General features: G+C 36.0%; 2 protein-coding genes across 3 annotated transcripts in view; one reads left to right on the plus strand and one right to left on the minus strand.

Annotated features, from left to right (window-relative positions):
- The window catches only part of LOC5575457 (cAMP-dependent protein kinase catalytic subunit PRKX), a 251,102-nt gene extending 238,879 nt beyond the window's left edge, over positions 1-12,223 (plus strand). For both annotated transcript variants that reach the window (XM_001661926.2, XM_021848840.1), the window contains exons 5-9: positions 1,082-1,250; positions 8,756-9,111; positions 10,025-10,206; positions 10,278-10,355; positions 10,755-12,223. In XM_001661926.2, coding sequence (XP_001661976.2) covers positions 1,082-1,250; positions 8,756-9,111; positions 10,025-10,206; positions 10,278-10,355; positions 10,755-10,880 — 911 coding nt within the window. In that variant the 3' untranslated portion in view covers positions 10,881-12,223. The remainder of the gene's footprint in view (positions 1-1,081; positions 1,251-8,755; positions 9,112-10,024; positions 10,207-10,277; positions 10,356-10,754) is intronic.
- LOC5575459 lies at positions 11,705-24,101 on the minus strand. The gene is made up of 3 exons (XM_001661927.2): positions 23,875-24,101; positions 12,538-12,685; positions 11,705-12,477 (listed from the first exon to the last, which is right to left on the minus strand). Exons 1-3 carry the CDS (start codon positions 24,042-24,044, stop codon positions 12,238-12,240), a joined length of 558 nt encoding a protein of 185 aa, XP_001661977.2. The 5' UTR covers positions 24,045-24,101; the 3' UTR covers positions 11,705-12,237.
- Positions 24,102-25,827: the final 1,726 nt, after the last annotated feature.

Here is a 25,827-nt window from a genome sequence, read left to right on the forward strand (position 1 = left end):
GCGGAAATTACATTCGGGGCAATAAAAGTCAATCCACAAAAAAGGACTGAGAACTGAGAAGCAGATTCTGTTCCAGTTGGGAAGAAACGCCTTAAAGAAATAAGAATAAGTACTTAAGCGATTCGTCCTGAAATAATTCAAATTCCTCTATGAAATCCTCCAGAAATTTGTATGAAATTCTTTTAAAATTCCGTAATGATACTCCTTCAAACATTCATCAAGGTATACGATCGTAAAGCAATATTTCATTTAAAAAGGAATTTTTCTAGATATTTTTCAAGAAATTTGTTCATGCATTTTCTCTAGGTCTCATCCAGGAATAACACAGAGGGAATCATTGTATTTTTCACCTATTCACTTAGATGAACAGCTAGCAGGAAAGGTCTATTCCTTGTTGAGTCGTTTGAAATACAGGAGAAGGCGGACGCAAAACCAATGTAGTGACAATCTCAAGAACACGCGGATGCTTTACCGTTAAGGGTATTTGTTATAGAATGGATCTATATCATACTAAATAGGTAAATGGATGACTTTGAAAAAGGTAGATTGAAAGAACAATAACGATGACGGTGCAATCTTCCGATTGAACTTCCTAGAGAGAAGGTGACGTAGTCTGTTTTGCACTCAATTTGTTCAATCTAGCAGAATTGGATGGTAATCCACCAAGGATGATAAGCATTACCTATTTCCATATTTACAGAAGAATGAATTCAATTTATAGTTATTTTTGCTTCTTCGATGTCATCGCTGTAACACGTGCTTACAGCCAATCGATGGGAATATCCTTCTGAGAAAAGTCTATTAGGATGATGATAGTCTAGCACTGTTGACTTTTCCATAATGGCTAACAAGTATCCGGATTTGTAACGTGAGCCCTAATCAATTTCGACCTTTTTGTCAACATTGTAAATTTATTGCCCTGGAGGAAGCCAGGAAACGGTTCGCCGGAACCCACAGTTATCGGGAAAATCAAACCAATTAGTGCCGACCTCGGTGCATTGAATTATGAGACATGGCTTATCGATCATGCTAGAAACATTTACTGACAGGAGTTTCGTTTTTCTCGCTTTTTTAATTACAGGTACCGGCACGTTTGGCAGGGTATGTCTCTGTCGAGACAAGGAGACAGACAAGTACTGGGCGATGAAGATCCTGGCGATGGCCGACGTGATACGGTTGAAGCAGATCGAGCATGTCAAAAACGAGAAGAACATCCTGCGCGAAATTGACCACCCGTTCGTCGTGAACATGTGAGTACACAGTTAAAAAATGTTACATCGAGTTACATGTAACAAAATGACCTTCATCACATTCACCTCATATTTCCATTAGATTTGAAAATAACAGCTTGGCCTCAGTATGAATCTTGTATACAATATGTTATGCGAGAAATTCTTTCGTGTAAATTAAAATGAATTGTAATAAAAACTTACATGTTCTTACATTTACATTAGATTTAAATTTAAGGATTTTTATCTGAATAGTTGACTACACAATTTCGAAAACAAAATTGGGTATTAATTCAGTACTAGTGATCCCGGCAAACGTCGTCTTGCCATAAAGTAAAAAATGACACGCTATCTCCTATCATAATTACAGATTGATTTTCTCCCGTTTTCCCGACTGTTTCGGCGACTTTCCTAAACTTTTGCTACGCACGACCTCGTCGCACCCCTTGACGAAGGTAATAGTGAAAAAATTGTGTGAATCTCTTGACCAGTTTTTACGCCATTTCGTGACATGCAAACACTATTCCATTTTTATTTATATAGACGATATAGATAGATAAATAGATTACAATGAGCAGCTTGTGTAGCTTTACAAAAGTTGTTTCTTGACAAACAGTTACAAAAAAATGTATTTGAATAAAAATACAAAGAAAGCTTAACCCGCAAAGTGCCGGGACGAACTTAAATTTTTCAAAATGCTCATTTTCAGCAAAGCTCCAACCGATTTTTGAGATTTTGGCTTTCAGTGAAGGGGAATAGTTGTACTAACTTTCAGCGTTGGTACCGCCCCGCCAAAACCCTCCCCGTTTTTTGGAGTTGTAAATATGTCTGTGTTTTTTCCTGTTTCTCACGCTGAGCTGACCAAATAGCTCTGGTTCTTAAATGGATTCAGTTTCCTAAATCTTATCAGAGAGGTGTTACCTAAATCTTATCAGAGAGGTGCCGTTCAGTGAGGGTGTGGTTACACACATCTCGGTAATAACTTGGCTCCGATGGTAAGTAACCTGGTTCTCCGGAAAATCCGTAATATTCGTGAAAATGGTCAATTCGTGAAAGTCGTCCAAGACAGCTGCGGTTTTTTGCCAATTCATCAGAATTCATTATCAAAGAACGTAATACATGATTGGAATTGCTTATCGACATGAGAGGCCACTATAATGGCGTCCGGAAGATCCGGAACATCCGTAAAAATGGTCATCTCGTGAAAATCATTCTAGACCGACGCGTATTTTTCCAATAATATCAGAATTCATTGTTATAGAACTCAAACGAATATTTGAATTGTTCAAGGGGATAAGTGGCCACTATGATAGTTTCCAAAAGATCCGGAACATCCGTGAACATGGTTGTTTTGAGAAACCGCAAACCGCGTTTTATTTTTCCAAAGGTCATAATTGTAAATCACAAGAGATGACTTGAATAGTTCATGGACACAGGTGGCCACTAAAATGCCCTCCGGGAAATCCGTTATGTTCATAATTTAAATCGTGAATATAGATATGTTGTTGCTTTGGTGGCCTCCGGAACATCCGTAAATATGGCCATTTTGTAAAAAATGATTCGATTTTTTAAAGATATTCGAATTATTATCTATAGCACATAATGAATTATTTGATTTGAATACTCTAGAGGTTTCTTCATGGACTACATTAGATATACCTCTATAATTTTTTCTAAAAGTCTCGTCAAGAACTAGTTTGATGAAGGTCTCCAGGAATTCATCTTGAGGTTTCACCATGAATTTTAAAGTTTTGAATTTCCGTACAATTTTTAGTTTTTTTTTTTGAGTTTCTTAGCAAACATTTATTATTTGAGAGATTCATAAAAGACTTCATTCAGAGATTCATCCAGAAATCTTCCAAGGATTTTTAAAAGAAATTTATTCAGGAATCTATCAAAGTAATCCCTGTCAGAATCTAGTAGTGGAATTTCTGAAAGAATCTAGAAGTAATGTCCAGAAATTTTTTTTAAAAAAATATCAGATAAGAGAGAACTGTCTGATGTACTCCTGCAGACAAGAGATGAACTATTGACTTTTGTGTAAGTTATGGAGAATTCCTGAGAGGCTACCTGTTGAGATCACTTAAAAAATTATTGGAAAAGTTTACATAGAGTTTTTTGGAAAAATTCTAGTTAAATTTACAGAAACAAACCTTAATACATTTTTTCTGAAGACCCTGAGATAAATCAAGTAGGTTTTCCTGGAAACTGAGCGCATCTCCGCAAGAGCGGAGTAACAACTGGTGCACTGCCCATAAAAGCATAACTGTCCCATATTGATTTTCGAACCAACACCTTTTTTCATCGCAACATTCATGTTTTAATATGCACTTAACGAGGCATATTATACATTTTGTTTGAAAATGTTGTGGAAAAATATGAACTTGGTGCAGTCCCATATTGAAAAATAAAAGCAAAACAGTCTCTATATGAACTTTGAACCCCAATAGCAACTGTAAAACTGGAATCATGTTCAACTTTATATTTTTTACTGTTCAATATTAACAAATTGCGTATTCTGTGGGGAAGAGCTAAATGAATATTGCATTCGAAAATTTAGTAGAAATTTATAAACATTTGTATGAAAATGCAAACTTCAAACTTTGAGCGCTGTTTTCTCAATGCCTACTAATTCCATATGGGACAGTTATGCCTTTATGGGCAGTGCAATCGTTGGAATATTTACCAGAAAGGTCTAATGAACAAAATCTTTCCTTGTGAAATCATGAAGAATTTTCCAAAACGATGATTTTAATTTAAAAAAAAGTTTACGCAACAAGTTGCTGAAGGATGATTTTAATAGAACGAGTTAAGCATTTATAATTACGACGAGTGCTGTGAAAATCGAGTTCTGCAACGAGTTGTGTACATTTTTTTTTTGCAATTTCGTAGAAGACTAGCATTTATAGATGCATTCACCTTTATTTTGTAATTTCTGAAAATTGTTGTATTATGATTAATTTACGTCATTACGCAACTATGTTCAGTAACGCAATGACTATTACGACACTGCATAATTCAGTGTAGGCCGTTTCATGACAGATTAGCGAAATGGCAAAAATGTCTTAAAAGCACTGAGTAGTTGTGGGAGGAATATCTGGACGAATTCCAAAGAGAATTAATATAGGACTCTTCAGAGTAATTCCAGGAGCGATCCTTAAAGAGGTCCTCAGATTATACCCCAAGGAATCTTTAATTAAAGCTCTGGAAAAATTCCTAAAACGTTTTCTAGAGGAATACGGTCTTATAGCCCTGTCCCAATTTTGGTACCAAACGCGTAAGTTTAAGCTAGAAACATATGTTAACTCCATTTTTAATTTTTTTTTTCGTTGGTTTAAGTTCAAAGAACATTTTTTCCGGTTTTTGAAATTTTGTCACACTCCTTGGTTTAAACTCAAGTTTTGTGTTTATTTTGTTTTCTGCGTCCCTTCCGAAATGTCAGATAGGAACAACCCCAGTGTTAAAAAGTTGTACCCCTGTGGCGTTTTTGTCGACTAACTGAACGTCAAACATGATCAAAAGTGTCAAGGTTCAAATTTGGACCTATTTTTAAAATTAAACTTTAAATATGATCTAGCCGTTATTTAAGCGAGAAAATTTGCCAAAGTAGTAGCAAACACACGCTCTATCGTGTTCTTCAACAAAAACAAGATTCTACCAAACATTTTAGCACCCTATTCTATCTGTTGGGCAGAAAATCACTTTTTTTTTTAACGCAGTACGCAGTTGAGAAGAAATTTCTCTTAAAGAGGGCTCTCTGTAGGAAATTTCCTGACCCATTCAGTCAAGGAATTTCTTCACTTTTCTTGAGTGAAACAGCATACTTAGCTTAAACTCCGATTTTTTTTCCAAAACAATCGATCAGGAGTTATTACAAGAAAACCTATTTTGCACCTCGATAGCTACATCGTAACGTCACGCCATTACCGGGCGTACTTGTTGAAGAGCTCGATTTTCGTCGGTATTGAGCGACATTTCTCCAATTGCCTCGAACGATTAGTGATCCCGGATCCTCTTCTACTCTGTACTTAGGTTTTATTCGCACTTTTTCTCGACATTCGCAATAACTGACCAGCCCACTGAAGTCTGTCGTATTTTATGCGCTTGATAATATTCGCGTCTTCATTCAGTTGATACAACTCGTGATCCACGAGTCTGCGTCAAACACCATTTTCTAGTTTGCTGCCGAGTATTGCTTGGAGCACTCTACTTTCCGTTTGCAAGTTGTGGGACCTAAGCTAGTTACGTAATTTGTAAAAGGCTCTCACAGCCGCAACACATTCACGGGAAACGTCATAGTCACATGTTACAAGTGTTCCGAAATAAACAAATGCTTCAACATCTGTAAACTCATCTCCATGAAATACTACCTCAGCACCAACACGACTTGACCTACCTCTATCTATACCTGCAACTATGTACTTCTTTTTGGTTGAACTAATGGTCAGGCCTATCCCCGCTGTCTCCTTCTTCAGAGGCACAAAGTTCAGGTCGACATCGTCCGCACAGCCAAAGAGCATATGCAACCGTGTGATGATAGTGCAGTTTCTTTGCACGCCAGATTTTCTTATAGCACTCTCGAGTGCAATGCTGAACAGAAAACTTAAAACTATGTCTCCTCGCTTCAATCCGTCTAACACCAAAAACGTCTGCAATCCGTACGCTTGATTTCGAACAATCGAGCGTTGCAAGCAGCAGCCTAATTAGTTTCGCCGGAAATCCATGTTCAGACATTATCTGCCGCAGCCTATTTCTTTTCACTGAATCTTACGCTGCATTGAAATCAATGAACAGGAGAAGAGTCTGCAAGTTTTAAATCCCGAATTTATCTAAGGTCATTTGCAAAGTAAATACCTGGTCCGTTCTCGAGGGGCCCTCGCAAATATCATCCTGGTATTTTCCGACTCCTCGAGCGGTCTCAGTCTGTTAAACAGGATGCGTGACAATATTTTGTACGCCAAATTCAGCATGGTAATTCCGCTGTAATTGACACACTCCAATATATGCCTTTTCTTGTAGATTAGGCGTAGAGGCCATCCAACTATTTCTTCCATTACCTTCAGAAGTACTCGGTGGTTGATTGGAAAAGCTGCTTTCTTCAGTGCTTGAGAAGCTCGGCCAGTATCTAGTGGTTCCCAGTAGTCTTACAGTTCTTCAACTTGCTTATAGGTTTTTTATACTCTCAAACGGTCGGTTAGTCCACGGCTCGACCGTCATCATCTAGGTTAACAGTATTTCTCGCTACATTTCCACTTTTATCGTTCAACAACTGCTCAAAGGGCTCATTCCAATTAACAGCCAGCATCTTATCAGTCAGCAAATTCCCCTGTAGGAATTGTTCCGCGCTCCGTTGACCATTGCATAAAATCTTCGCATATCGTTCAGGTTCATGCTATCTTGTGCTTCAGCTATCATAATTTCTTCGCGCTGCTTTTTCTATCTTATTACAAATTACTTTACAGCTATCGTGCCTATCAACCCAACTAACAATTCAGAGCCACAAACAAGCATGCATGTTTAATTATTGTTCAATAATGGTAAAGACAGCTGAATAAAAATTTTGCTGAGAAGGTGCTTTTTTAACACAAGATTAGGTCAATGTTCAACGTAATGCACTAGAATGAACAAAAGTTGAATCGCCACTTATTAAACGTTTCCAAAGATTCTCATTCGGCTAGTCAATATTGTTTTACTAATGAGCTGAACAAGACATGTTTCCCCCAATTAAAAAGCTAATATTCCAATAAACAAAGGTATATGTATAAAAGGATATTCAGAAGACGAACTAACGTTTTACTTGCATCGCACTTCAGCTATTTCCACATGTTTAACATAAGCATGAATAAGAGCTGAATAAGTATCTTATAAAATCCTAATTCAGCTTTGGTATATTATAAGAACAGTTGATCCAATAGAGGCCAAAATGACGATTAACAAACACATTGTTCAGTAATAAATAAGCCTTGTAAAAGCGATCACACTAAAGCTAAATTTCATAAAATGGACAAAATATCCGAAATGCGTGTTGAGTTCCGAATGCATTTCAAAGCTTATAACTTATGCTTTCTCAAAACTTTTTGAATAGTCGTTCAGAAAATAAACATGGTCAGCCTCCAGAAATGTAGGATTATTTTGAAAAACAAACATTTGAGCTATATATTCCTAGTAGGAGCGAAGTACTGACAAACAAAGCGTGATATTGACTTGATTGACATAAAAGATCCGAAGACAACATCAAAATTTGGTTTGATTTTTGTATGTAGTTAGTTTTAGATATCGTTTCCAGATCTTTTACATATTATATCTCTCAGGTTATTATCACTTTCTGCTATCCATATCATAATTAGCTATTGCTAAGCTTTTTTCGCCTGCTCGGGATGTTGTTCTGTACAAGAAAAGTGGACAGTTCTTTGACAGAATTGATTAAATAAATATCTATAGCGAGCTATATTTAAAATGACATTTCTTCCCAACTGAATAGTGCGATCTAAGAAAAATGATTTACTTGGCCATTTCTGAAAAAAATCCCACGCGTCAAGATATTCAAACATTTTTCTATTCAGGCGCATAGTCTTCAGAACACTTCAAATGATTTAAATATATTCATAATAGGTTTATGAAAAATACAAATTAATAATATAATTAATAAATACAAATATAATTTATAAAATAAACGAAAATTTCAATTTAAGTTAATGAATTATTAAAGTTTTGAACAAACTAAAAATTATTATGAAATTAGATTAACGTGAAGATTTGGCTTCGATGCATACTCACCTTAATCATTTCAGACTGATTTCACTTTGTGTAAATAAACATTATTTTTGACCATCATTGACATAAATTTTATCACTGTGCGCTAAAAATAGCCGACTGAACTCAGCTTGGATCAGCACTAAACAGCAGCTGAATAATATGCTTGTTCAGTTGTTGATTAGCCTACCATGTTTTGATTAGACGATGTCGAATAGAAGCTCAAACAAGATCAATATTCAGCTATGAGAGGTTTATATTTTGCACTGGACGATTCATTCATCAATTTTAGTATGGCGCAGATGGCAAGGCATACCCCTGACGATTGGAAGGTCTCGAGTTCGAATCCAGTATCCTGGCGATTTTTAATATGGCTGTCATATCATGATAATTGTGTACACTACATTTTAATTGTGAAGGCCTGAAAAATATTTTTTTGTTTTTTATTTGTTTTTAATTATTTTTGGACCAGTCGTATAAAAGCTGAACTAAATGCTTGTAAAACGTTTTGAAAGCTGAAAAATAAAGTTGGAATTCGACGACATGCTTTAAAGTTTCTCCAAATTTGTGTGAACAACGCCTGAACAAAGGTTGGCCATAAAAATTATTAAAATGTTATTAAACATGATGCTGAATAAAACTGCCATAATGGTGTTTCTTAAATGAGTGAATGTTAGTTGGGAAATATCTGAGATCATTTTCATCAATAAATTAGAGACAAACTATCCATCCAACTGATTACCTTCGTCCATTTCTTCAACCTCCCTTTCCAGGCGATGGCACGCCAAAGACGACTGCTGCCTCTACATGCTGTTCGAGTACGTCAGCGGCGGTGAACTGTTCTCCTATCTGCGGAACGCCGGCCGGTTCGACAACGCCACCGCCAATTTCTACGCCTGCGAAATTGTGCTCGCCCTGGAGTACCTGCACGCCCTGTCCATCGTGTATCGGGACCTGAAACCGGAGAATCTGCTGCTGGATCGGGACGGACATCTAAAAATCACCGACTTTGGTTTCGCCAAAAAGCTGAAAGACCGAACCTGGACGCTGTGCGGGACGCCCGAGTACCTGGCGCCGGAAATCATCCAATCCAAAGGGCACAATAAAGCCGTCGACTGGTGGGCGTTAGGTTAGTATCTATGTTTGTGGCCACACGAAACGGTCGTTCGGGAAGAAGTAGTTTATTGGCGGCGCACTTGGAAGGCCACCCAGCAATAAATCATCCGGGAACATTGTTCGCTGAGGGGTGGTCGTATTTCTTCGTACCGTGAATCGAGGTGGTTTTGATGATGCGGGTATCTTTGATAGCGCGGGGACATTGAAGCCTATCAATTCGTTGAGATTTTAGCATTTCTGAGACACTCACTAACCTTCTGTTTTGGGATCACAATTTGAAGATTTTTAAATAATTCTCTACTTGTCGTTGACAGTCTAGCAATAGTAGTCTAGCAATTCAGTCTCAAATCTCTTAATCGAAAGCATGTTTTTACATAATATTATTTGTAATTAAAGTCAGAAATATCCATATAAGCCTAGATGTATGCAATCGGAAACGAAAAATTATTGGTACGTTCAAAAATAATCGCTGAACAATTTTGTAACTGTAATGGATCACTAAGATGCCAATACTTATTTAAAAAATATGAAATTAAAGGTTGACAAAATGCAGAAATAATCAGACTTCCTTCCAAAAATAAACATCAAATTCACCTTATTTTACGGTACCATACTCTGTTGGCCGTTCGGATCGTTCGCAATCTAATCCATGTAATTTCCTGGCGGCTTCGGCAACAGGTAGCTCGTGTCACGCCTGGGCCAAGGATGATTTATTTGCGTGAATTTGTCGTGACCACAAATAGGTACAACGGTCCAACTGGCAATGATTCGGAAGCAACAGCGTCGAAATACCAATCTGTATACGAGAGAACAATGTTTGATGGTGGAAATTAACCGCGGTGGCAGTCCTGTTCTGATTAATTAGTGTCGGCGGCTACAAATGATTGAATTTAATTTTCAAATTTCCTTTTCTTTCTTCCACACAGGAGTTCTTATCTATGAAATGGTCGTTGGATATCCACCCTTCTACGACGATAATCCGTTCGGTATTTACGAGAAGATCCTCAGCGGGAAGATAGAGTGGTCACGGCACATCGAACCCATTGCGAAGGATCTGGTCAAGAAGCTGCTGGTACAGGACCGAACCAAGCGATTGGGGAACATGAAGGTAAGAAGAAGATGATGGCGGAAACGTGTTCGTAATGGTCGCACTGATAATTTGATTCTTTACGTTCACAGAATGGAGCCGAGGATATCAAGAGGCATCGATGGTTCAAGCACCTGGATTGGGATGTCGTGATACGGAAACAGTTGAAGGTAATTATTAGGAGAAGGGAAACCAACTTTTGGTATGAAGTGGAAGAAAGTGGAAAATTCTGTGATTGTAGTGTCTTCTGAATAAATAGGCGTCGAACCGAGCAAAAGGTCTGGCTTCTTCAAACTTTTGTATTTTCGACGTGTTTTACATCTTTAGTCATTAATTCAATCAATATGTGATTTGGAAGTAAACAGTGAAAACCGGAAGTAAATCCGTTCAGAAATTATTTAGCCTAAGCCTTAAACTCGCCACCCTCGATTCGGACGAACATCGTGTTAAACCACGAGATTAAGCTGAGAGTCGTGAGTTCGAATCTCGCCGATCGATAATCTTTTTGGAAATTTTAAAAACCATGACCAACACAATCCAACTTGGCTATGCTTTCTCATTCTTTTCAGCCTCCTATCGTGCCAAAGTTTGTATTCGAGGGAGATACCAGCAATTTCGACGACTACCCGGAAACGGACTGGAAATCGGCCCGGTCACTGGACAAGGTTGAAATGCAACTATTCGAGGATTTCTAAGTTTGCTCACCATCTTCCTACTCAAGGATGTTGAACATTACCGACGGACGGAATTCGCAGCACAGCAGAACCAATGGTGTCAAGTATTTGGAACTTTGAAGCGAGCTCTTCAAAACATTAATATTTAAACTGTATTAATTAAGTGAAAGAAAGGGGGACACGTAGAATCCTCTTTCCAGGTAGACTATATAAGCACTTGTGGAACCATGGAAATGTACTAAAATAGCTTTACCAATCAAAATCATTTACATGAAGATCAAGCAGGAAGATTTGTTTCAAATGAACACCTCTTCGTTGTAAATATTCTCTCATTGTTCAAAAAATGAAGATTTTTAACTTGTTAAGACATACATAAATCACTGAAAATGTTCCCCAAAATATTTCTTTGTACTTAGAAGCACAAAGTGTGTGTGATCAGAGAAAGCAGAGAGCGTAAATAGGTATTAAGCATTTTGTTTGATCATTTTAGACATTGTTTGCCCTAGTTGATAGCAAATTTGAAGGTATATGTTCAACTTAAATCGATAAGTTAAATCGAAAAATTAACCACATTCACTGTGATAGAGAGAGAGAAAGGTGAAACCTAGGTTTGTTTAAGACCCCGTACATTAACAACTTTGCTTTCAATACTTGAATTGATCAATCCATCCCAAATGAATGCCCCAAAAATATGCGATAGAGAGAGAATGGAATCGAACAAGCACAAACAACAACAACTGTAGAACAAGTATTTATGACCGTAGTTTAACTGTGCTCCTAATTTTGATATATTATTGAACTATTTTTAGAGAATTTTGCTATCTTTTAATAATTTATAGATGACCATCGCTGTTGTCCGGCGTTGCAATCAAGAAATCTAGCCATATCTTTGTTTTACCACAGACAAACGAAGATTATACTCGGATTATGTTCATTATATACTCATTCAACGGTTGGTTCAAACAGTCAACCAACGCACAGGATTTCTCTAAAGACATCAAAAGTTCAAAATCAACGATAACAGAGAAAAAAAATCTGCTAAATTGGTCGAAACTATTATATATTGGGTACCTAATAATGTTTCTGTGATTTAGAGTCAAATCTGTTTGTCTGGGGTTCTACTACTCATTTCTATGAATTTTCTCTATAATTTTTACTTCTCTTGCGATAAACTAAATTTACGTTTTTTTTTAATAAAAGCTACAAAATTAGTTACATAGACTACAAACTTTAAATAATCAATATTTGCGTTATTCTCTTATGTAGAATCGAAACACTGAAGCATACGGAAGATTAGGAGTCAAATAACTCAGAACTGTATTTATGCGTGTTTTACAAGATTGATCTTATTGAAACTGTAAAAAATCATTTGCCCCATTCAATAATACCGAAAGTTGAAGAATCCGTACCCATCGACGCCTTCGAAAAGTCTGTCCTCGACCCGTTCACAAGATTTTCGGGCCAGTTTGTGCATATTTCGGTCGTCACCTTGAAACACCCATCCAGCATCCCATGAGGCAAAACTCACTGACGGAGCCACTTTTTGCCAAACCTTCTCGCAACTACAGATGCAAATCCGGGGCAAATTCGGGGAATACATCCTTCCGCGAGGCCGTTTCTTCAAAATTAGGTTATAATTAATCTGTAGTTGCACCCACAATGTGATTCAGGTACTTACCAGCAAGTCTTCCTCCCAAAATTGATACAGCTCTCCTTCCAGGTCATCGGAGTTTCGAACAGAAGACATATCGTCGGCACTCCGATTTGCGTTCAGCCGTGAGTCGCGTAAAGCATAGAAGTACTGCCGGAGGTATAGATTGTACGCTCTGCAATAAACCAGGAAATTTTGGAATCAGAGGTCTGGTAGTGTGATCTCATATATGACGAAAGAGACTAAAAAGATGATCAATTATTTAAATAATTAATCTGATGATTTGTTCAGGAGTTCATTTAGTGATTCCTTTACGAACATTTTAATGAAATTCCTCCAAGAAATTCTTTCAAAATTTTATTAATTACCAATTATGTTTTCACCTGACATTTTTCTAAAAGCCACCCCAGAAATTACTCCAGAGCTTCTACCATGAACTCCTACACCAGGGCTGTATTAGTTAAGAGGTGAACTCGCCAAGGACGAAACGCCACTGAAATGAAGATAAATAATAATACTCAGGGCTTTCAGGAGGTCTCTTTGAAGAGATTTGGTCACTGTTTCAATGGAAGTCTATAAAAAGTCTCTATTTTTAAGGTAAAACATGTAAGACTCCAAACATGGCTGTCACAATGACCGGCTTAGGCGGTTTCAAAGGCACTATTCTGCAAAAATAACGAACGTACCTAGTCGATCAACTTATCTCAAACTTTCTGGTAGTGAACAAAAACAGTGAATAAAAAAATACAAAACACTCACTGGTCAGCGAATTATTACCGGATTTTAATATTTGTTTGTCAGCATACTCGTACGCAAAAGAACTGTGCTCAGATTTCTAAAAGGAAAGCTTCATGATTTTTTTTTTTGTGATTTCTTCAAAGATTCCTAGTCTTGGAAATATTCCATTCCATGGACTCCAAAATTCCTTCAAAAAAATCTGCTAGACATTCCTTCACCAATTCTTCCAATAATTAATTCAGAAATTTCCTTAGCAATTTTGTATGGTATTGGTTCAACAAATTTTTAGAACATTCCAATTATATACCTTCAGTAATTTACTGATGGATTATTCTGAAAACAGCCCCAGAGATCGTTCAGGAATTAGATTTTTCCAGGAAACCTTCCAACAACTCCAGAACTTTCTACTCTTTTTTCAATACTTCTTCTAATCATTTTCAAAGGAAATTTGTTCAGAAAACATCCACGGTTTCTAAAAGCGATTGCTTTTAAAATTTCCCAAAGATGATTCCAGAAAAACTATCAAGAACTTTTTCAGGAATTCGGTAATAAATTCTACCAGGGAAACCAGCATTTCATCCCGAGATAACTTCACCAGTGTTTCTCAATACTTTATAAGTGGAATAATGTTGGAAATTTGATTTAAGGCTTATTCCAGTAACTCCTCCGATCGTTTCGATACATATTTGAAACGAATTCTGTCAGATGTTGTCAAGAAATTCCTTCAGAGATTCAAATTCAACAATTTTTGATCTATTAAATTCTCCAAAATTGCTTCAAGAGACCTGGATTTTTATCAGAAATTATTCCAATTATTTTTGAGAAATTTCTTTCATAATTCCTTGAAGACATCACTTGAAGAATTCCTGGAGGTCTATCTTGAGAAATTTCTCATAAAATTTATGGAAGAATCTTAGGAGGACTCTTTGTAGTAATTCCTGAAGCCTAATCGTTGTTGAAATCGTATAGCAATCATGTGCAACAGTTTTGGAGGATGCTTGCACTGATTCCTTATTATTTAATAAGGAATCAGTGCAAGTATCTCTGGAGCAGATTTCTTCTGAAATTCATTAGGTGATTTTTTTTAAATATCCTAAGGAATTCCACCGAAAAATTCGTTCGGGGTACCTTCAATTATCCAACCTATAATTTTTCAAGAAGTAACCCCAGAAATCACGTCAGAGATTCTAACAGGGACTCTTATATCTGGCCTGGTAGAGGCCTGTCTGAGAGTCTTGGACTTCTTCTTAGATTACTCAAGGAAAAGCTTCAGGGATTTTTCTAGTGATTTCTCCAGAGATTTTCTACTGGAATACTTTCAGGGACTCCAGGAGTCCATCAAAAAATCCTCTAGACATTCTCCCCAATAATTCATTCAGGAATTTCACTAGGTATTTTTCATGGAATTGCTCCAACAAATTTTTGAAACATCCCAATGCTACTAGCTTCAGTAATTTCCCGATGGATTATTCTGGAAACTGTCCCATAATTTCTTCCGGAGATAATTCTACTGATTCCGTCTCCAATTTATCCAGTTGTTAATCTAGGAGATGTTCTTAAAAATGCAACAGGAGTTATTTCAACAAGATCTACAAAAGTTAATTCCAGAGTTTTCGAAAAAAAATCTTTATGGATTTTTCCAGGAAACCTTACAACCAATCTTCCAGATGTTTCAACGCTGTTTTTTCAGTAATTCTTCTAATGATTTTCATAGAGACTTTCTTCAAAAAATCATCCAGCGAGTACTTCTCCAACTTTTCTAAATATTTTTTCAAGGGGAATCTTGGTGGATTGGATTCGAATCAATCTTATCCAAACACACAAATGAAACATTCAGATGATTCTTCGTTCTGTCAGCTACCCGCTGACGAGATTTCCGAGACGGATCAAACAGTTTCGCCAGAGATGTCATCAATTCAAATGAACTTGAGGCGTGTTAACCGACTGATTTGGAGCTGCCAAACAGATTAGCCTGCAGCTCTTATGAAAAAGTTGCCGAAGTCAATAGATGTTCGCAGCGTTGTGAAAACGTTTCGAAAATGATTTTAACAAGTCTGTCGGTGTGAATCGATAGAGGATTGAGCAGCGCATAAATATAAACAGACAAACAAGTAATTTGTCTGCTGATGTCTAAGAAAATTACAAAAGAAGCGCGGCATCGGCTTAGACTGCCGAGAATACGTAAGTTCCCCTACATTGAATGAATATTTATCAATAATTATTTTAGCAATTGTTCAATAAAATTCTCCAAGACTTCAAGAGTCCAAGAGGTATTCTCTTTATCTTTATTCTATTCTCTTTATTATAAAGGTATTTATTGTTTAGTTGTTGTTATCAGAAATTATTCCAATAATTATTCAAAAATGTATCTTATATTTCCTTGAAGATATTCCTGGAAAAACTGCTCGATTAATTTTGAGGCCTTTCTTGTGAAATTTCTCGTAGAATTACTATAGAAATTCCTGAAAGCGTCTTAGAAGAAATCTCTGGAGCCATTCCTGAAGAAAATAATCTGTTGAAATCTTTATGAAATCCTGAATAATAATTCTGAAGGGAATCCTAAGAAATCAGCGGATGAATCTCTAGCAATTGCTTGTTGATTTCTCGTAGATGTTCTAAATGGATATCTTGGATGAAATACCATGAAAATTGATGGAAGAGTCATTGGATGAATTCCAGGAGGACTAAGAACTTTCTTGCAAAATACTTAAAAGATTTTTTGAAAAGCTCCTGAACTTTTGATCACTACCAGAACTACTGTACAGACTCATTCACAAAAGAAAGTTTTCAGTCCTCCAGAAACCAGTAATTTCTCCTAAAATGTCGTTTTGGATTTATTTAACATTTTAACTAGGAATTTGTCTAAGGAGACTTTCACAAATTTCTTCAAATTCTCCAAAACTTCCTTCAGGAATACTTAGAGAAATTTTCCACGTAAGTTCTCAAGGAATTAATGCTTTTAAAGATATGTCGAGGATATTCTTTTAGATTTTTTGGACCAATTCTTGGAATAAACCAGGAAGTATTTCTAAGTGAAATCCTAATTGAATTCTCAATTAAGCGTCTGAGAAAATCCTTGTGGATTTTCTAGATAGGTAGATTGTTAAGATTTTTTAGAAACATCTATTCAAATCGCCAGATGACATCCAGCAGGATTAAAAAAAACACATTTGGAAACATCATATAATACTCATTTCTGAATAAATGTGCAGGAATAATCAGAGGAATTTCTAGAATGATTTCTATAGTATTTGCCGGCGTGAAACCTTTTTGAAAAAACCATGAAGATTTTGAGATTTTTACTCGAAAAATGTTTGAAACAATAAAAAAGTCCCTAGATAAAATGCTGTTGAAATTTATAAAGTAATTTCTGAAAGAGTTGGATTAAGAATTCCTGGAAAAGTTCGTAACGATTTTCCTGGAATAATCCCTAGGGCTTTTTTTAGTAATTTCTGGAAGAAACCGTGGATGAATTCCCAATGCGGGTGCCTCTGAAATAGAAATTTTAGAGGCCTTATGCTTGAAAACAAATTAAAAAATTAACCGAACAGGAACCAAAGAGAGATGGAAAGGAAATAGATCATATAGAAACCACGAAAACAAACACACAATCTTAACAAGAATCAGGAGTATAAAGATGTCTCTTTTGTCAGTAGCGATAGGGATAGTACTGGCACTTTTAATCTGCCCTAAGCTCCTTCCCAGCGTCTACTTTTATCTGTTTTTATCAAAGTCTTTCGATGTAGTGAGTTCAAATACATTATATCCAAGATATTCCATAAAAATTTTCGTTTAAAATTTGATTTAACTTTGCTATTTATTAAAATGTTAAAATTCTGAATAATCATAAGATAATTTCACGAAATCATAGCTTTTCTGGCATTTTCAATATTTATAAAAAAAATATTTCATTTTAAATTTAATTATGTCAATTATCTATACTTTTTGATAGGCAACAAAAATTTTAGGTTTCAACATGTTTTGAAGGAATTTCAAGGACTTTGTTTTGACCCTTTTAAAAATCGACCACGGCTGAAATCGGATTTTTTTGTTTCTATCCAAATTTTATATACTTAAGTTTATAATTTCCAATAAAATATGTGATGGTCTGATCATTTATCGTATCGGCAATGATAAATATATTTTTTCAGTTTTTCATTATACGTACTTTTTGGCCTAACATAAATTGCGTACGATAAAGTCACTGAAATATGACACGATTTGTGTAAAACTGTAAAGAGGAGCTTTCAGAAATGTAGGGGGATAAGGGGCATAATGAACAACCGGGGCGAAATGGACACCCTCTCAATCTCTGGGAATATGCACACTTCATCAGAATTGCATACACGGCATAAAATTTGTATTACATTTAAAATGTTTGACGGTAATAAAGTTTATGTTTTGCTTCAATTGTCCTTTGAAACTTGACTTTTGACTTTTTCTCTGCTTCAAATTGGCATATAAGCAAGGCGGTGGGAGAATCTAATTTTTTACCAAAATGACGAACCCAGAAAGGTTATTTTTAGCTTTTTTGATAGAGGGAGAGCTCTTTCACATATCAGAACGACTGACAGACATTAAATATTTTGGAATCATTAAGTTTCATTCAATTGATCTTTTTGCCCCGATAGCTTTTTACCAGCCTTGTTTTGGACCTAATTTTCTATCTCGCTCTTCTGACATATCTCGAAAACTTATTCATACAGACTCAAGTAAAAAAAGTATACAAACTTACTTTATCGATCCTACGTGTTAAGCAGGCGGAATTCTACACGTACCGTTCTGTACCAACTCAACTTTTCACTTTTAGAACGTTTAATTTCCGGATTTACAAAACGACGAAAGTAAGATTTTCAACTTTTGCAACCTAACCACTACTTTCGCCGCCCCGCTGTATGGAGAGACAAAGTGACTTAACCACGAATCAAAACAAAACACTACTTGAGCCGATTTTACACTGGTAGAAAAACGTCGAAAGTAACTGAATGAAACGGCTTATCATTTTCTTATAATTATTTTTGTGGGAAATAATAGAAACTACCTAGTTTTTGAACGTAAGCTGAGTGTATGCAAAATTTGAGCGATGTACACGGCGAAAAAATGTTAAAAAGGTGATTCATTTTAAAACAGTTTTAGAAGACAGGTTGTGATTCTTCGCAATTAGTTTTCTCAAAACCGTATAAAAGTTACTTACGTCGATTTGAAAAAGTAATCGAGATATGATGATTTTTATTACCATGAATGAATGTAGAACGTCGTACTAATATCAAACTTGAAAACTAGCTGGGAGTAAATTGAAAAAAAATATCATTGTATGGTCCTAAACAAAGCATTTGCTTGATGTGTCCGTTATGTCCCTAATTCCCCTAACACCATCGACAAACAGGTAGCGGAAATTCCTTCAAAATTCAAATTCTGTTTTTACTAAGCGTAATAATGAAATGTGTGAAAATCAGATTTCTATCAGCACTAGACTCGAAATGGCAGTGGTAAAGTCGTGCCCATACTTTCTGGGACACCCTACACACTGTGATCGTGGCCTAAGGTGTAATACGATTAGTATTAGTAATACTTGTCTGAATATTACGATAAATTCCCAGAAAAAAACATAGGGATATTCTGTTCGGTATATTTTTGTTTTCTTAGTTCCTGTTCAGTATCTTTTCCAGGCATGAGGTCTGTAAAGATCCTATGTTAGAAGTGTTAGGACGTTTAGTCGCAACCAGCCCTGCTATACAGATTCTTTCAAAAACTTCTCAACAAAGTTCTCAGTCCTGCAACAACATATCGCAACCGATTCTTCCATCGAGTTCGCAAGGAATGCCGTTTTGGACATCTTCCAGAATTCAAACAGTCATTTATATAGAGATGTTCCCAATAATTTTATATGATTTCTTCCACAAATGTCGTTTTTGATTTAATTAGGATTTCGGCTACGATTTTTTTGAAGGAAACCATCAGAAATTCGTAAAGATTCCTTCAGAAAATCCTATAGAAATTCCTAGAGAAATTTTCTACGGAAAATTTTATAGAATGTATCTATATTGTTTCCATTGATTCTTTTAAGGATATATCAGGAATATTTTATAGAAATCATAATAAAAATTGATGAAATAATTCTAGAGGTATTTCTGAATGCAATCCTTACGTTATTTTTGATTGAGTTTCTGTTGAAATTCATATGAACTCCTGAAAGAATCTGTACGATCTCCTAATAAAATCTTGTTAGATTGTCTAGATAGAGTACTAAGTAATTATAGAAAAATAATGATTCGAAACCTCGAATAATATCTAACAAAATTTTCTAAAAGAACATCTTAAAACACATGAGATGATATCCATTGCAGATATTTTTCTATGAATATTTGATTTTTTTTAACTATCTACAAGTACATATTGTTTTTCTTGGTACTGTATGCATTTTTTTTAAATCCAGTAATTTCATCAGAAACTTTTTCAGGTATTCGATAAAAAAATCTATTTATTGATTGTATAACTGTCCTTTACGGAATTCCTCGCTGCAATTTGTTCAAGATATCTTTGAGAATCCAGTCTGGATATTCTAAAAGGATAACCAAAAAAATTGCCCCTGAGGCTCTACCATGAATTTCATAAAGATGTTACTACAAAGATTCTTTACTAATCTGCAAAAAAAAAAATCCTTAAGTTCATCCAGTATTTTTTGTTGTTGTTGTGGTTTCCGTTTAGAACAGTTTCAAGAACTCAAGTAATAATCGTAATAATTGCTCCAGAGGAACCTTCACTGATTTGTTAGAATTTCCTCCAGAATTATCGTTCAGTTTCCCCAAGATTCCAAGAATTTCTCTAAAGATAGCTGTAGAAATTGCTCCAGGGATTCCTTCTATGATTTCTTTAGAAAGTCCAGCAGAAATTTCCTAAGGAAGTTCTCAAAGAATTTATCTAGGAATTTTCCCAGGGATGTCTTAAGGGATTCGAGGATATTGTTTTGAATTATTGGATATATTCCCTGAAAAAAATCGAAAATTATTGCTGAAATTAAATACTGAGAGGATTCTTCTGAGAAAGTCTTGGAGGTTTTTCAAGATGAGTTGCTAATTACTGAACAAAATAATCATTTGCATCCAAATTTGAAGAATCCATGGAGATATTACTTGAAAAATTGTTCGAGAATTGAGTTGTTTAGCGATGGAAAAGCTACAGTTTTTCGTAGTTTGAACAAAAGAGCACATGACAATTTTTAGTGTTTTACAATTTTACAAGCGAGGTTACGATTCGCCCCTGATTCATTATTTCACGGACTTCCAACAGAATCCCTCCAAAAATTTAGTTTAGGTTACTTTTAAGAAATCCTTCTCAATTTTTTCAGAGATTCGTACAGTAATTCCTCTAGATTCTTCTCGAAATTTCTCAAGAGAGCCCGCAGTCCCTGGAATTTATCGTGGGATTTCTTCCAAGAGTTTGGTTTAGCATGGCTGCGAGAACTCAACCATTAATTTCTAGAAAGATCTCTAAATAATCACTATGAGCTTTCTGCCCTTAATATTCCCTGAAGCCTGTTTTGCTGCTAGTAAGAAATCTCTAAAGAAACTTCTCACCGATTCTTTGCAGAATTTCTACAGCTACTTTCGTTTTAACTGACATTTCTTTTTTTCAAAAAAAAGCGCTTCCTTGATCGATTCCTTGCATAAATTTCCCATTTTTCTCAGAATTATCTATAAAATTTCCGTTCCGAACTCATTTAAAAACTACCTTCATAGAATACTACAGAGATTCCTTCAGGAATTCCGCAACATGTTCTTTCATAAATTTCTCACAGACATCCTCAGTGAACTTATCTTGAATTTTTTCAGAAATTTCTCCATCAGGGAATTGTTGATAAAATTCTTCAAAAATTATTGGAAACCGGTTTGGAGGGTTTTTCTGAAGGAAATGCTTAAGTAATTTCAATCAATGGAACTCCTGATTAAATACATAATTAACTCATGGAGTTTTGAAGTTATGATCTTTGAAAAATCTTCGACGCCTTTGAAATTTCTAAATTGTTGGGAAAATTACTAAACAAAACCTTTGATAATATCCTACAGGAATTGTATCGCAGTCGGCCTGTCAAAATCGGCAAATTTTAGACGTTGATAGTGACAGCTGTACAGAATTCTCTGGAAGAATTCTTGAAAATCTTAGGTGGAGGAATTTATTTGTAAAAAATCGGTGGATTTTTATGAAGCCCTCAATAAACTTTTGAAGAATCCAAGGACAATTTACATGAGATATTTCATTTTCATTTTCATTTTCATTTTGCAGCGTTTGGTGGGGCAATGAGAGCGCAAGTCAGTCCAAAGCCGGGGTAAGGGATAGGTAATGGCCGTAATAGTCTATGCGGACCACTTGAACACCATCGGAAAGGATAAGAAGGGTTGGGGTAGGGTATAGGGAATGGAGAAGACTTGACACAGTAATGCGATTAATGCTGCAAAATGTAAATGTGCTGAAAGCAATTTAATTTGAGTTTTGAAGTTTGATTTGACTTATTAAAATTCCAAATAGATCGGCCATTGTACAAGTAAGAAAGAATATGCTGATCGCTTTCTAGAAATTTTATAAACAACAAAATAATAACAATATGAGAGTGATGCTAAGGGCTGCTGATGGCACAATGCGACGCTTTAGGAGATTTTGATACTGAATGAACATTACTATACAGAGCGCAATTTAATCGATGGTGATAACTTTACAAACTTTATCTGTTTTTACACTGATTGACGATGCTGATTTATGTAAAAATATTTAAAAAATATTTGATATTAGTTCATTTGTTTGTGTGATCTAGGTGTTAATAATGGAAAAAAATTTACATACCCTTGATTAAATACTTCCCTGACCAGAAATATTATATTTTGAGCGCCCTTTTCGAAGCTATTCTATCCAGGTATCCATGTACTGCTTTCAATCCTGAAATTATTCTTATTGTGCATGCTCATGCATTATATTAGTGATGCTCATAATCATGCAACAGATAAGAAGGAGAGAAAAAGAGAATATAGGAACAGTGATTAGTAATGAGTTAATTATGTAGTTTTGTTAGAATTATAAACAATTAAACAGCAGTAATGAATAACTTATAAAATTACTTTGCAGCATAGCTGAGCCTTTCGGAACGTAAGACCGATGTATAAAAATAATTTGTTTCGAAATTGTCCGCGTGGTCTTCTAGTGCCCCTATTAGATCAGAATCAGTCATAGACATACATATCGAATGCTCGCCATGACCCTATGACCAACATTTGTATATGTATAGACTTAGCTGATGTGGCTTTTCTAATAGGTAGTTCTTTCACTCATTGATTGTCTTCAAAACCTTGTCAAGTATAGAAAATTGATTTTATTTCATTTATTACTACATTAAAGCTACATTGTACTTATTAAGTATTAGGTATTATTTTATGTTTTTATCACTATTGATATTATCAAGGCCAGAATTCCCAGTGAGTGAAGAATTTTATAGTACTAGAACACCATAGAAGATCGCTTAACATTACCTAATCATGGAACGGCTTTTTGCTCTATTATTTTAGGTAGATGCTATTGATCTCCCTTTGCTCCTATCCGCAACCCGGTGCACGCGCCCTGTTGGTTTTCGAAAACCTCGTAGAAGATTACAAACCGTCAATGGCATTCCCAATCACTACCCCACATTGCACATTCAAGGGTCTGATTGTGCTCCTAACCCACCCTCAGTCTGTAATCTTCTCGCCAGTTTGAAATTATATTTTCCCGAAGTGAAAGTAATTTTGATGAGTGATAGCGTAGTGCAGCCCAACTGCATAGTACAGTAGTTTAACCAGAATCTTTAGGTCAGAAGATAATATCTAAATTTTGTAATAAAAAGGTTGCCATTGCTTTGAAATTTACCCAACATCTAATCAAAACTACTAACAACAGCGATCAATTATCAAAATTCATCGCTCCCTGGAAAATATAATCCCAAGCCCAGGGAAGGACAATTTACATGAGATATTTAGGAAATATCCTAAAGAATTTCTAAAGTAGAATTCCTGTAAGCACTTTTATAGGAATCTAGAGACTTATGGAAGAATGCATTTAAACATCGCTTGTGAAATTACGGGAGGAATTTCAGGATGACTTTCTGGGAGAATGGCTGGAGACATCTTTAGGGGAATTCGGAATGAATCACTAGAGCAGTCTCTGGGTGTACTCTTTGGAGGATCTTTTCCTCGAAAATATGTAAAGGAATTCCTGAAGAAACTCGCTTTTTTATTTTCAAAGGAATCTCTGGAGCATTGATAGATTACACCATTGTTCTCAACAAAGTGACTTTAGAAACCTTTCTGCTTTGAACAAGACTAGAACTTGTCGTTAAAATAGTGACCAAGTCTTTACTGGAGCAAATTTGGCAGAAAAAAACCGTATGAATTCCTGGAAGAATTGGAGAGAAATATGTAAAAATACTTCTGTAGTGAGTCACTGGCAATATACCCAGATCAAATCGCTGTAAAAATGACGAAGCCTCAAGAATACGATTTTTCCTCGTGAGGCACTGAAGGTTTTCTGGCATCAGAACCCAGTACAAGAATATAGAGCCCTGTAATCATTAGTGTTTCGTTTTATCAAATCTAACAAACTTACATGTGATCCCTCAAATCCCTGCCGTTATGTTTCCCGATCTCTTCGTACAAATTTTCCACGCTACTGAATTCAAAATCACTGCTGACGGTGTTTAAGCTGTTACACAAGTTTCGATAACGCGTGGGCGATCTGTTGATCAACCAACTAAACCAACGGCGAACTTTAAACATGGTGGGAAACGAAAAAAAGGACACTCAAATGCGGCGGAAATCGGAACTGATCGTAACAGTTGCTGAAGAATGAAGATCGATTCAAATTTTTTTGCGCGCAAAATTTCAAGGTAACTTTTCTGTCCCCCTCAATTGGGCTGACTTCGCGCATTCCTGGAGCAACATTGCAGAAGGGCACAAGATCAGAACCACAGAACAGATAGCAAAGATGACAACAAAAACAGCTGCCAAAATTAACGCGAACACTAGCGCACCTGGTGGCGGCGGGCAAGCTTTTTACACAGTAAATTTTTCGAAAAATGTACTGCATTAGACAAGAAAACTCGTATAATTTTTTTTTTTAGATTTTTACTCCAAGGTTGTTGGAAAAAAGGTAATCTCCAGAAAGAGTAAACCCATGATGACCATGAAATTTCAATCGCAATTGGGTTGTTTACCCGGATAAAAAATACAATACAAAAACAATATAACGTATTGAAGCAGTAACATTCAATATATTGGAAATACAATACAGTATTTTGTAAAATGACAATACAATTACAGTACAATATATTGTTTTCAACAGTTCACTGTATGGTATATGAGATTTTTGCAATATAATGTATGGGTGGTTAAGTATCGTAACAATACAAATATAGATATTTTCTCATACAAATATTTTGAAAACACGATATGATATATTGTTCATGTATTGTCTTGATAAGCAATTCGTGTATTGTTGTACAATACAAAAACAATTCAACAAACTGTATCATGGTTGCATGTCAGCTAATGTCAAGTGACTTCTAAAAAACTACTAATTTTGACTTTTTAAATATTTTCCACCCAACATTTCTTGCTTTATGAACTTGTTTTGTTTATTTCTTTCAGCAAAGCTACATAGAAAAAAGCAACAGTTGTTTTACGCGAAAATAGGAATTTGACCAAAATTGTAAGGTATAAAACCAATTAAAAACAATACAATGTTCTGTTACAACATATTATATTGTTTTTGAATTGTTTATCCAAACATGAATAATATTGCTTCGACATTCAATTACAATACGCTGTATTGTATCCAATACGTTATATTGTACATTAATGGTTTATTCCATTCACTGAATGATACGTTTTTATCCGGGTAGTGATGAAAAATTCACAGTTCTTTGTGTTGGGCAGAGGTGGACACACCACAACGCAGAACAGGGTCACCGAAGCGGAACGCGGAACCAGGATTTCGGTAGGAAAGAAACAACTACAACTTGACTACTGTACGCAACGAGAAAGCTTTAATAAACACGTCTGAACGGATTGAACATCACTTTACGGATGAATGGCAAACTTTCCATTCTCCCTTTCTTCATCCTATTTGGCGCGCTCGCTGCCGCCGCTGCGACTGCCTTCTTCACTAATACAACAACACACATCCAGTGCTGCTGCTTTGCATACGAGGCACAATCATTGCATACTCCAACACTCCTCCTCAATGTTGTCCTCGTACTCGTCCGTATCCTCTCTGCCTTTCTTGCCGGGTTGATCTCCTCCTGCTTCAAGCATCGAAAACGTAATCTACCAACCAGCCAGGTCGAACTCCACGATTACTCCTCCTGGATCGCCGAACTTCCCTCCAGTTATCAGCATCCGAATCTGGGCTTCCAATGTTGGACTTCGCCACATGCAGCGGCTCCACTTCCTCGCTTGAAGTGTCCGCATCGAAGTATTCTTCTTCATCATCGTCGGCTCTATTCGGCTTCACTTCCGAATACCAGCTCACCACACCGACTGGTGAACTTCTTCCCTTCGT

The sequence above is a fragment of the Aedes aegypti genome, chromosome 3 (assembly GCF_002204515.2).
Source record: "Aedes aegypti strain LVP_AGWG chromosome 3, AaegL5.0 Primary Assembly, whole genome shotgun sequence".
NCBI classification, from domain to species: domain Eukaryota; kingdom Metazoa; phylum Arthropoda; class Insecta; order Diptera; family Culicidae; genus Aedes; species Aedes aegypti.